This window comes from Aptenodytes patagonicus, chromosome 1, assembly GCF_965638725.1.
Source record: "Aptenodytes patagonicus chromosome 1, bAptPat1.pri.cur, whole genome shotgun sequence".
NCBI lineage: Eukaryota > Metazoa > Chordata > Aves > Sphenisciformes > Spheniscidae > Aptenodytes > Aptenodytes patagonicus.
In genome coordinates, this window is record NC_134949.1 from 211,998,788 (window position 1) to 212,012,740 (window position 13,953).

The 13,953-nt window shown below is 38.1% G+C and overlaps 1 protein-coding gene across 1 annotated transcript; it reads left to right on the plus strand.

The window, feature by feature from the left end:
• Window positions 1-3,500: 3,500 nt before the first annotated feature.
• LOC143156110 (interstitial collagenase-like) lies at window positions 3,501-9,728 on the plus strand. Its single transcript, XM_076329125.1, has 10 exons — window positions 3,501-3,627; window positions 4,625-4,869; window positions 5,146-5,294; window positions 5,385-5,510; window positions 6,241-6,402; window positions 6,762-6,879; window positions 7,558-7,691; window positions 8,047-8,206; window positions 9,129-9,229; window positions 9,437-9,728. The coding sequence occupies exons 1-10, from the start codon at window positions 3,523-3,525 to the stop codon at window positions 9,535-9,537; spliced, it is 1,401 nt and encodes a 466-aa protein (XP_076185240.1). The 5' UTR covers window positions 3,501-3,522; the 3' UTR covers window positions 9,538-9,728.
• The last annotated feature ends 4,225 nt before the right edge of the window (window positions 9,729-13,953 follow it).

Here is a 13,953-nt window from a genome sequence, read left to right on the forward strand (position 1 = left end):
AGCAGCTGGGCTCGGGCACCCCATCCATGCAGCAGCTGCCCTGGGATGTGCTGGTGTCCCCTGCTGCCTCATGCACACACACACACACAAACAGGTCTCTCCACTTACCCCAGATCCCACAGCCTCTCCAGTTGCTGATTTGGGCTCCCGGTCCCTCAAGTGGCCAACCCACAGAGCCCTGGTCTCTCCAGTATCCAGCCCTGGCTTGTGGCCACTTTGACATGCAGCTCTCAACCTCTTACCCTATGCACTGGCTCATCCAGCTGGATCTTCGTTAGTGCTCGCACATACACATATGTAGCCAATTGACATGCATGCACCCCAGTTTCTCCAGTCACAGCACCACAGACACAGGGGCCTCCAGCCCCTCGTCCCACCCCAGGAGCTATCACTGAGACCCACACACACATCCCTGCACACAGGACAGAGCCCCTGGCCTGGGAAAATAGCTAGAAATGGGGTTTAGTGAGAGGCCAGGACAGACTGTGCCAGTCAGGTGCAGGTGCAACACAATGGTCCCGCAGGCAAAGTGAGGGACTGTGTAGACACCGGTTGGCACTCAGTAAAAATTCTCATGTATTTCAAGGGGTCTCAGTTTCATTTTGGCATATTCATGTCTCCTTCTGTTGCGTTTGAGATTTTTGTCTGAAGGCAAGTGCTTGAAAAGGAGAGGGTGGCAATGTGCTAGCTGCCACACAGTGGGAAGAGCAGATGACTGAAACCTCTCCTTCCCTCATTCGAGGGAGATGTGCCAAAAGACACGCAGTAGGAAGCCAATGCAGACAGTGAAATGGGACATGACTTTGTAGCCCAAGACTGTGGAAATTCCCAAGACGGAGGGAAGCCACTGCTTCTGCTTCCCCTTCCTGATGCTGTTTATTTTTCACTTGATGACTCTTCAAATACATAAACAGCTCCCACAGCTAGTGCTGGAGTCCAGGACTTTCTAGTTCTGCCACTGGCTGCCTTGGAAAGTAATTTATTTAAAGTTTATTGGAAAACAACCATATGTCCCCTTTCACCCTCTGCCTGACTCAGTATCCTCTTGGTCGCATTAAAATTTGGCCATAGACCCTTTGCAGAAACGTGCAAGGTAGCAGAACCTCTCTGCACAAGCTGCAACACATGATTTCCTAATGTTCCCATCTCAGCCACCGGATGCATCTGATTAATCTGCATCTCTTCTTTGCCTGTATGTGTTTAAACATGCCTATGATGCCTTCGGAAAATAAAAGAAAAAGGGATAGAAGAAATAACGAGTTAACTACTCTGTAGGAAAGAAAATAAGAAGAAAGAAACAGAGGTATTGAATCAGGAACTATATAAACCAGCCTATAAAAACACATGAAGGAGAAATATTTACAGGGAAATAATACTAGCTTAGAAACACAGTTACAGAAGTTAAGCAGCATTTCACAAATCCCAGGATCATGTGAGTTGTAACAAATACTTTGGAGAAGTATCCAACACACACAATTCTTTTTGTTCATGTCTGAAAGTCAAAATGGATTAAGAATAATCAACAATGAAGTTTCCTTGGACTTTGAACCATGAGGCTGAATATCTTTACATCTACAAAAGCTGTACCCTTTGAAGAATTATTGTCCTAGCCATTTCAAATACCAGCACTAGACTGTTGCTTCTGCTTTTGAAATGTCCTGTGTTAGCTTTAGTCAACCACTCTAGACAAGCAATGTGACTCGCATTGGAAGGTGTAAAGTAATTTGCTTTTCCCAGGAATGATGTCTGCTCTGTTGAACCTAGATATAATTAGGGGGTGCTACACTACAGTGAGTGTAGAATCATATACTAAGTACATTATTTTTCCCTGATGCTGGGGAAACCAAGTTAATTACTTCCCAGCACAATTAAAATTTTCATCCTGTATTGAGCTTATACAAATATACATATTTGTATTTCTCTCTCTCACACTAACATTTACTTTTTCCCTTTTAAAGTTTCCAAGGAGGCTTTTTACCTCCAACAAAGACAGCAACACCAAAACCATTCTGAAAGATGTCTAGCCTGTACTTGACAGCTTCCAGAGTTAGCAAACATATAGCTGCTTCAGGCCATCTACTCTGGTGCTTAGCTGTCCTTGCAGTTAGAAATGTTTTCCTCAATTTAGGGGTCTACACTGTAGGTTCCCACATGTGTCCTGGGTATTTAAACTCCTCTTATCATTGATAGAGACCTAGCCAATACAGTCAATGAAGTATAGAGAGCAATTTACCTCATCTTGAAGTCCATGTCATATGGTCAGTTGAATCACTCTCTAGAATCCATTGTCCAAAATGGGAGCTGAGACACCTAAATAACTTATGGATATCTACATGACAAAACATTTAAAGCTGATTCTACCTCATTACTCATTTACCTGTATATGAGACACCCACCTGGGGCTGGCTGCCATGACACAGGAGCTATGGAGACCTACATCCTTCCAGGGCAGCTGGAGGTCAGGTGGGATTCCCTAGAGCATCTCAAATAGCACTAACGTTCAGGCAGCTGAATCCCAAACGTCATACTAAACTTAATCACTGTTGTTTAAGACCATTCTAGAGTCTTGGCGAACAGTCACTGCTTCTCTTTTAGGAAAAATCTTTCATATATTTAACAGCATTTATCATGGCTCCCCTTGCTCTTCCTTCCATGAAACAGTAAACACAGAGTCACAAAATGGTTACTTTAATCTTCCTTTTCCAGACTCACAAAAATTCCTGTTAGGCTTCATGGAATCTTTCCGACCAGAGCTCATCTCTCTGCCTGGATCCAAACATGCAATTGCAGCCGAGACCTTATCTGTGCTGGCAAGAGTATAAATGTTATTTTACTTACCATACATATGGGAACCCAGTTTATGCATTCCAGTAACATGACTGATTTTTATTAATATCAGTCAAAAAATGTTGAATCATTTTAGCACTCAGTTTTGCTAGCATCGTAAGATTGTTTTAGATAGGACTTTTAGCTGATGACAGCCCTCCTGGAGTTATGATGCTGATTATTCCTAGATAAGATTGGTTCTTTGTACTGTCTTTTATAGTTTATTATTACATATTATGACATAATATGCTATATTTTATTAAATATTAAAACATATGTATCATATATATAGCATAATGTTATTCATTATAATACAATATGTTATGTTACTGTTATATGTTATTTCCTATTATTTCTCCAGTTTAAGACCTTGTGCCATAGTCTAAATTCATGATTCAAGAAAAACCTACGAAATGTAGCTCCATGTTTTACTTGAAAAGCATTTCCTTATTTATTAAACACACTACAAAATTGCCCAAAACAGAAGGCTCAGGCAAAATAGGACAGTAACATTAGTTAAACACATTGCATCATTACCTGATGCTGAAACTGTTATGCATCATTTTTACTAATCAGAGGATGTTGTTATACAGCATGAGTCAGACTGTCACTGATTTACAGATTAGCTATATAAACAGAGCTGAGAAGCATGTTCAATAGCTCGAGTGAAACTGAGGCAGACAACCTTAGACAAGGATGAAGACCCTTTTGCTTCTCCTGTTGCTGTATGTGGCTGTCTCCTCTGCTTTTCCTGTGGCTCCAGAAGCAGAAGATGAAGGAAAAACCCTACAACTTGTAGAGGTAAATATTTTCAGTGCATTTCTAAGTGAAACATAAGGTAGTCTGAGAGATAATTATAATTGCAATTCTTTTCACAGAATATGGCTTGAAATTAAAGATGTACCATTTTGGAGAGGTTTCAAGAGAAAGCTTTTCCTATCAATCTAGAAAAGGTGTGAAAATTATGTGGAACTTATTTACCCAAAAGTCATCTGAATATTGCATAACTTCACTTTTGATGTTGTTAGTAAAGTAATAACAAAACCACCAAAGCATGAGTTCTAGAAGCAAGGCTCTGGCTGTGCAGAAATAGTCAAACTCAGCAACAATTAACATTTCAGAATGTGCTTTGAAACTTGTGATACGACTGGTCTCTAACATAAGGGAGAAAACTTGCTTGAAACAGGCATGTATTTCAACGTTTTGCTGAATGGGTCTTTTATGGAATACTTTGGAAAAAAGGGACATCTATGAGAAATACAACACTTACATACACATAACACTATTTATTTGAGACAAAATAGTTGAAATTTAGTAGGAAGACCTGTGTTCCTAATATCATATTTCGTAGCTAAAAATAAATGGCATGATTTCTCAAGTGCTGACTTTCTAGTAGTAGTCACCAGCTTCGTTGGGTGTCCTGGCTGTGTGGAGTCTCACTGCCAATCTCTGTTTCCTTGAATGAGACCAGTTATAAGCTTCCTCATAAGTTTTGCCATTAGAGTAATTGGGCACCATAAATAATGTGGAATTAATTATTAATAGTAAATATTAGATTTTAAAGTCATTTCTTCATATATTACATCAGTGAAACAAGAAATTCAGAAAACTACATGAAAACTGTAAGCTATATCTGACTCTTCACACCAGTTCCTGGAGAAAATAGGCTATTCTTGCTCCTGGTAAACACAGGGCATGTCGATATGGGAATAGTTCAAGATTACTTAGAAAATTTAAGTGCGACTGAAGACAGTACTGATATGCCATAATGTTTTTCTTTTTTTAAACTCTGGTTCAGAGTTATCTACAGAATTTCTACGATCTTCAAAGGGATCACCAGCCTCATTTAAGAAACAAGGGTGAAAATGCCCTTGCTGCAAAGCTCAAGGAAATGCAGGCATTCTTTGGACTACAAGTGACCGGGAAACCTGATCTTGACACTTTGGAGATGATGAAAAAACCCAGATGTGGTATACCTGATATAGGGCAATACGTGTTCACAGCAGGGAATCCCAAATGGAAAAGAAATAATCTGACATACAGGTAACCTTTCCTAATCTGGTTCAAAAAGATATAAATATAGCATCCCAACTTTGGGGGGTCTGAAGTAAGTACATTAATGCCATATATGGATATTCGGAGTGATTAACTGATTTTTGGAAGACAGACACTTTAGAAGGCAATATATAAAATGAAGCCATTATTAATTTTCATTCATGAAAGATATGTCTAAGGTTTCTGACTTTTGCACAAGTTATTATTTTTCAGCTAAAGTGCTGTATTCTTAACAATATATAATTTGTTTGGTTTGCTTTGAAGGATTTTGAATTACACCCCAAAGATGAGACAAGCTGATGTAGATGAAGCAATCAGAAAAGCTCTCAGTGTCTGGAGCAACGTGACACCATTGACATTCCAAAAGGTTGAGGACAAAGAAGCAGATATAATGATCTCTTTTGCTTATAGAGGTAACATTGCTATCTTTACGTATTAAATAGCCATCTGCAATCATAGAAATAATTTAGGATTCTAACTGATTTTTTCCCTCTTCATTTTAGACCACTATGACAACTCTCCTTTTGATGGCCCCAATGGGCAGCTGGCTCATGCTTTCCAGCCTGGTGAAGGTATTGGTGGAGATGTGCATCTTGATGAGGAGGAAGCCTGGACAAAAGATGGAACAGGCAAGACCTTTGTAACTGGATCCATTTATATATTTTACCTTGTACAATCTTAGCTCATGTGATGCTTCATTCATGAGACTGATTACAGGCAAAAAGTGAGCAAAAGTGGCAGAACTTGTCTTTTTAAATTGCTTTGCTCTTTTTTTTGCCATTTGTAGGAATCAATTCACAGAAAAGAGATTTTTAGGTCATAGTGGTTTATAATGGCAACTAAATCAGCACTTAAAAATACTTTTTTTGTTCAAATGAAACCTAAAACTTGGATACAGGAAGATCTGGTGGTAAACTTCTCAAGTCAAATCCTTTATCTTTCTTAACCTAGCACTTCAAAGTTCGGTGTTAACTAGGGTATTCGAGTATCAGCAAAACTGTCATCTCAGTGTTTGTTTTGAAGGTTTTTTTCTGTTGGATCACTGAACCTCCCCTCGTCATTGGCATGGTCCTTGATCTGAGCAGTTTATCTGATAGCAGGAGAAACAAGGTTTTTGTTTAAGACACAAAGACACTAGAGAAAGGACAATGAGACCACAATTAAGGCCAGACATTCTTTAAGTACTCATATAGCTCTTCTGTGACAATATTTTTGAGTTGTGATGTTGATAGCATTACTTACAGCCTCTCTTGTACCTGTAGTGTATTTTGGGAAGATGCATAAGTGTTTCCCATTTAGTCAACTGTGCTGAATACTGAAACAGGTTTTACCTTGTTTCATATGATTTTTATCCTACAGGCTACAATTTGTTCATTGTTATTGCCCATGAGCTTGGCCATTCACTGGGTCTGTCTCATTCAAATGATCCTGGAGCACTGATGTATCCAACTTACTCCTACACAGACCCCAATGAATTCCTTCTTCCTCAGGATGACATTGATGGCATTCAAGCCATCTATGGTAAGAAAAAATATTTTTATTTAATATTTCTACTTGGGAGGCTGGTAAACAGTAATAAGAATATATTTAAAATATGCTTATTCCACCAAAATGAGAAGTTTAACTGTTGCTGAACAATGGATAACAAAAGAGAGAAAATCCCTGGAAGCTGAAGTCCAGTTCTGCAAAAAACTCATTTTAGAAAAGATGAACACAACGGGTTTTATCAAGATTAAAAGCCTGCTTCTAGTGACAGACCCTTAGTTTAAAACTATATGCCTTCTCATTCTCTGTAAAGAGGGTTCTTGGTGTCCTCAGAGACCTTCTGAACACTGTCTTTATATTTCTCCATACTAAAAGATAAAATATTCTTCCTATAGGACATTCTAATGCTGCTGTGCAGCCAACAGGACCCATAACTCCCCAAGCTTGTGACCCAAATTTGACATTTGATGCTATTACTACCCTACGTGGAGAAATAATATTCTTCAAGGGCAGGTAACAACAATAAATATATATATTACCTCTTTAAAATATTCAGTAGTTTAAAAAAAATCTGTAATCCATGAAGGAAAACTCTCCTTTTGGAATGTAGTACAAAGAGAAGCACTAGAAAACCACCATGTATTTACACAAGTGAGAGTTCTCAAATCATTAATCCCAAGAGCCCTAGTTGACAAGAGCAGTGAAGGAGATGAGGGCTTGTAGGTTGTTTTCCAACTATTCTGCTGCTGTGGCCACTGCTGCAACAGACTTGTCTCTGAACTCAATTCAACTAATTGAATGCAAGAGCATTCATATATCCCTTGGCAATGTGTCCATGTGTCCCACACTGTAACCTTTCTGCTACTCCTCAATACAAGAGCAGGGGCAGAACTGAAAGACCTGTTATGTAGAAAGATGTCTGTTAGGTGGTTACTGAAGCCAACTCTTAGCCTGCTTGTCCTACAGAGAAATAGAAGGGCTTATATTCATCTTGCCTGATTTTTAGCATGTTACTGAGGTGCTAAAGTTAAGAGTGCAGTCGCTCTAGATTTCCTTTACATTTAGTGGAGGGGGATATTCACACCCAGGTACCCATCTCCCTACCCTGTTATACTCCAGGAGCTATAATAATTATTTTGCACTTATGATAGGAGTGGAACTATTTTATCACATAAATTTTGTTTAAAACAGATATATGCTGCGCAAACATCCTGAGAGGACAGAGACAGAGCTCAATTTTATCTCACTGTTCTGGCCAAAGTTACCATCAGGAATTCAAGCTGCTTATGAAAATGTTGAGAGGGATGAAGTTTTACTTTTTAAAGGTAATGGAATCTGAAGTTCTCTACTTTTTCTGACCAGTTACTCCCTGCTCCTCATCAACCTCCAGCCCTCCCCAAGTTGTTACCCAGACAAATACTTTATATTAATTTGAAAAAAATCTGGGAAAAGTACTATCCATACACCTTATGATTCTAATGTTTTACTCATAAAAACAAAAGACATTTCCACTGTCTTCGTGATGTAGTCCCAGTGTAAGAATTAGAACCATTTTCTAAAGCAATAAACTGAAAGGAATAATACTGATATCTAAGACACATTGTTTGCCACCCATCTAAAACACAATTAAATGCTGTTTATAAATAGCAAAAACAAATGAAATGTGCTTATATTTTTCAGAGGATAAATATTGGGTTCTCAGGGGATATGACATTGCACCCGGCTATCCTAAACCAATCTATCGTTTGGGGTTCCCAAAGACTGTTAAAAGAGTTAATGCAGCTTACAGTGATGAAACCACAGGAAAAACATACTTCTTTAGAGCTGACAGATACTGGAGGTAAGATTTAATGTTCATTTACCAGAAGGCATATTTTCACTTGTCCTTGAGGACTGATGTATTACTATAAAATTCAAATGCAATGATGTTTAAACCAGGTATATTCCAGAATTTAAACAGCATTCTCTGGAAGTTTAAAAATTTTAAGCATTTGCTAGGAAATGTCAACTTTTCTATAAGATTTTTTTTGCCATTCATTAGATTCTTGTAGCAGGAATGTAATTACTTGCAACTTAATGAAACTTCTGCCCAATAAAAGAGTGATTTTCTAGTAAATTATTCACTTTTTCTCCACAAAAGTGCTGCTTTTCTGTGCAATGTTGTGATAGTGTCCACTTTTCATTCACATTTCAAACAAAATGAACTGCTAATAAAAAGTGTTGTAATTTAATTTCTCTATGAACAAACTATAAATATTCTCCAATTGTACAGTTGGTCATATTTATAATTCAAGTGTAGCTCATGACAAATTTCAGAGAGTAATTTTGTTTAAGAATAAGTACATGGTTGACACTATACAAGTATGTTTCAGGACTGTGCTACTGTCTTCTACTCGCAAGTTTTATGTTTTTCTTTTATACTGAACTGGATATCCAGTGCCTCAAAATAGAAACTCATTTTATGTGCAAGTGATAGCCAAGGCTCTTGAAAGTCCAGAAATGCATTAATAAATTCCTGGGCTGCATTCCCAAGGTCCTTGAGAGCCTTGTTACAAATTCTACCAAAGGCAGGATTTTCAAATCTCAAGACACTCATAATGTGAAAACCTTAATACATAATAGGAAAAATCAAAAACCTACTTTAGCTAATTTTTATAAGACTTCATAGTAACAGTAGAGTTGCTTATGTATATGAATGTGCTTCGGACTTTCAAGATATTGTCTGCTTCCTCACAAATTGTAATGATGTTTCTTGTGTTAAGATACGATGAAAACAAAAAATCCATGGATCGTGGTTATCCCAGGAAAATAGTCTCCGACTTTGGAAAAATTGGCAGAGTTGATGCTGCTTTCCAGAAAGATGGTAAGTAAAACATACCTTTAATCTGGGTTTACCTGAATATTTGGGTTTCTGTAGATAGAATCATTTGTTTTCAAAAACCTATTAACCTTCATGAGATGGAAATAGAAAATTGGCAAGTATACATGGGCTGTTTATGTTGGGTTTTTTTCCCAAAGTACTGAAACGAAGTCACCTATGAAATGTAATTGGATTAAATTTTATTTCTAGGCTATGTCTACTTGTTCCATGGAACAACTCAGTTCCAGTTTGATCCTCGTGCCAAGCGGATTGTTGGACAAATGAAGAGCATCAGCTGGTTTAATTGTTAATTACAATGTTTTTCCATATGCACACTGTATGTTTTTATGTGCTGAATTTTTCAGCATTTCATGACTATCAGGCCCAAATTCTGTGGGAGTATAGTCCTAATAATTATTTATTATAAAACAAATACATTTATATAATTTATCACAATTTCACCTGCTACATTAAAGTTTCCTAACAAATTATGTTTGTCATATCATTGTGTCCTTGATGTCTTATTTCTACTAATACTCAAGAGCCAAGTCCAGCTTCCAAACGCTAAAAAAATGTACTCTGGCATGAAACATCAGATCTTTTTCCCAAAGCCAGAGAAAGGAGCAGCCAGCTGGCTCTGAACTCCATCACCCCACACAAGCCCTGTTGAAAATCCTATGGGTAATCAGGCCAGTTGGGGCTCATTAGCATCAGTCTACAAATCACACTTCCACTCTCTGTTCCTCTTTCCCCACCTTCCACTCCTAGCCTTCCCTCCAAGGTGTATGTCTTTGCAACTGTAGGCGGGGTTTTTTTCCTTACATTTTTGGGCTTAGAAACTGGGTTTAAGCCTGGGAATGTAGATTAGAACGGACCCCTGAGAACACTGAAACCAGTCAGTCCCTTGCTATCACAGGCAGACACATCATATTACAGACAAATAAACCTCTTTACTCAAGGCTCTTTGAAGTGCTTACTACTCCAGTAAGCAGTAAATCCTTCCTAATTTCAGTGGGTTAAAGGATGAAGAAGTTTGGTTAAAAAATGAAAATTCTTGGCCAAATATATTTCTGATACAAAAAGTTCATGGAAAAAAAACAGCTTGACTTCCAGCTTAACTGCATTTTTTTCAAATATCCTCAATTAAAATGGTGTTTGAAGGGTTATCCACTTTAGTCTTTGTAGCTCAGCCGATGGCATTAGAAGCCATATGACCATAACAAAATGTATTATCTCATACAACATCTGTATTATTTGACATACTTCATGGGAAGGTTTCAGGTTATTGTAATAGAAGTAACTGCATTTTGAGAAAAGAATGTGTAACCTTATAAAAATATATCTATCTGTTTAATTTTTTTCATTACTTAGCTGTCTGTATTAGAAGCCTATTAAATTGTATCCTTCATAAATAAAGAACAGATTTGGTAGTTCTTACGATTATTAAATTCAGGAGTAAAAATTAGTCTAAATACTATTCAAAGATAAGAAACTGTATTATTGAAAATTAACAAATATATTCTTTGTAAAACCTAAAAAAATTATAAAATAATAAAAATAAAATTAAATTAGAGTAAATCAAAGTCTTTAATGAAGAAGTTAATTTATATGAATCCTGTTCTCACAAGGTGATTTAGGTACCAGTTCTTTAATTCGAAAGCTTAGTAGCAATGTTATTTAAACATATTTTCTTGTGTAAGCCAGTGCTCCTGAACTACTAATGACAATTAAACCAAAAATTGGTTTAGAAGTATCTAAATCTAAATTGATTATGTTTCTTTAGAAGAGATGGTCTACAAATATAACACAAGATTTACAGGAAAAGATAATATTTCTTACTAGACCAATTATATATTAAAAAATAAAAATTTGGGGCACATGTTCCCTTCAGATATGAAGTAGAAGCAGAAGATCTCAAGGCAATGCCAGAACAGCTCCTCAGATTTAGAGTAGAACACTAATCCCTCTCTAGAAGAAAAAATTAGTGGGTACTTATGGGGCAGAGAAAATGTTAAATGGGAGATGAGGGGTAAGGAGGTGGTTATGTTTTGGAGGAAAGAGAGAGATAAAGGCTAATTTACAAACCATGGAAGATGAAGAAGTTGAAGAGAGGATGATGTTTATAATGGCATATTTTTAGTCCATGCCTTTTGGTATCCTTTGAAGTTCTGATTTTTAGCTGCCAGGCACATTTTTTTTAAATTTATTTTGTGGATTTCCGTTGAGCAGGAAGACTGAGAGCTCAAAATGAAGTGATTTCTGTGTAAGAAATATTCCCCATGTTTATGTGAGTGAATATTTCCTTTTCCTGCGTGAGTGTGGTGATTGCTCCATTCCAGCCACAGCATTAGGAGGAGGGCACGGCTGGTGCCGGCAGCTCCCGCCTGCCTGCAGGCACAAGGACCGCTTTCAGTAATTTGGAATCTGGGTGTTGTTTCCAGCTCAGTCCACACAATCACCTGCCATTCTCTTACTCCCTTTTAATAAGTTTACAGTCCTATTTGCTAATTACTGTACTGGTGGAGTACTGTACCACTCCCTAGTGTCTGGTTACTGGTTTTGTATGTAGTCGTAGCCCATAGCGTTATTAACTGAGACAGATTTGCCTAGCCAGGAATCCAATTCCCTAAACATGTCTTTAGTCTATTTGAGGTGCTATAGGGTATCCAAGTCACCCATACAGGTATGAAACATGACTTCTGGGAGACCAGCACTTCCCAAAGCCCCACAGAGCCTACACTGTCTCTAGGCACCTATGTTCGGGTGGTTGAATTCTGCCCTCACAGGCTTCAGTCTTTGCTAAAGGTTTGCCAGGGGTCAAATACATTATTTGAACCATTCACCATTGTCCCATGTTTTTTACTTAAGCTGAGTAATGATTAAGCTTTGTTGACTCTATGGTAGGATTGAGCCTGCAAAGTAGTGGCTCAACTCAGCTGCCTGGACAGGTATCTAGTGCCTTTAAGGTGCCTGAAGGTTTCCAGTCGGCCTCCAACTACCAGTCTAGAAGCTACATGTCCCCTCTAGGTCCTGGGTCACAGCCACCAGGCCTGTGTCAATGTCTCAGGTTCACTAGACTGTCTCAAAAGCACAACAAATCACTGTTTAGGCAGCTTAATTGCAGCCTAAGTGTTTTCATGTGATCTCAGGCTTAGGCTCTCATCATAGTCAATGGTGTTGGTCAAAGCATTTGGTGAGCTCCTGAGAGCTGCATAAATCATCCTAAGTTTACCTCCTACATGTGGTCGGATGAAATGCTCTTTAGGTGTTATTTGACCACATTGATTAGATTTTTGTTGATATAATGCAAGCTTAGACAGTTAACTCATGTGCAGACACCCATGTTGTGAACACTTAGGAAAGCTGAATCCCTGCTGGTATTGTGTTAAGAACATCACAGTACAGCAGTGTTGATGATTCCTGTGATGCTCTGTGTAGCACCACTTGGTACTACCGATGTGATGAGGATAGGCAGAGAGCTTTCTGGGTTAAAACATAGGTCACATTAGTGCAGACTGGATAAAACCAATTCTAGGATGAGAAAAGAAGTCACGAGGTAGATCGACATCCACCAACTTTAACCAATGTCAAAGATAAGCATTAGGAAACCGTAACAAGCAGTTGCTTATACAGCTGCTTCTTTTCCCAGACCTCAAGGCCAGCTATAGGTGTACTTGTGAAACATTGCTTGAGAAAAAATGTGTTCAGGCCTCTCTCCCATGGGCAGTGGGAACTGGCTGCTATGTTGTGCAGGTCGTCAAGTTGCAAAACCCTAAAACTGAGTGACATAGGCCTCTATCATCTGTCACTCAAATGTCTTCTGAGCAAACACTAATGTAGCTTGAGCTGTTAGCTGAAACTAGAAATGTAGTCTAAATTAGTTTAAGTTTCTCTACATTCAGTAAAGACAGAGAGCACCTATAGAGGCAAGTTCATCCTAGTCTAAGATAGTTGGCTGAATCCCTCTCCAGAGATATGTATTTCTCCATTTTCTATAGCAGAATGTTTAACTAATAAATGGATAAAGTTAGGTGCAACTAATCTTAACCTAGCTACTCTCATTGTCTCTATCCTTCCACTGCTACACAGCAGACAGCTGTGGGGATCTGATGGCCAACCACAACGGGAAAAAAGATAACCACTTCTCCCAGTTCCTATCAAATCTGCTTATAGTGCTGCCTTGATTTTTTACAAAATTAAATTCATATCAGCCAAAACATGTTTTCCAAAAATGTGTTCTACTGCCATTGTAAAATATGCTTGGTGCAAAAGCCACTGAAGAGGGGTTTGTCTTTTGTGACCTACGCCATGTATATAGTGAGATGATAGCACCATGGTCATTCCTTCTAGCTTTAAAACCTTTGAGACAAACAAATATATCCATTTAAAAACATACAACAGATCTCAGAAAAGAAAGTCTGTATTTCTGGATAAACACACATGTCATTTCCAGTATCAGTTCAGTCGAGCTCTCCATCTCAGAAAATTTGTTGTCACAGTTTGTACCTCAGTTGCAGAACTGAATGGGATCCAGACCTCACAGGTCTTTTATCTTACAATGCAATGATGATAAAAACAGATTAAGGGAAGGATTTGTTGGGGTTTTTTTTATGGTAGCTGAGAAATGCCATTAACAAACAAGTTTAACTAACAAGGCTACATTGTGAAATTTGGGCTAGAAAATTCGTCATTAACGCCTCCAGCTAGAGAAAAGTTGGCTGCAAATG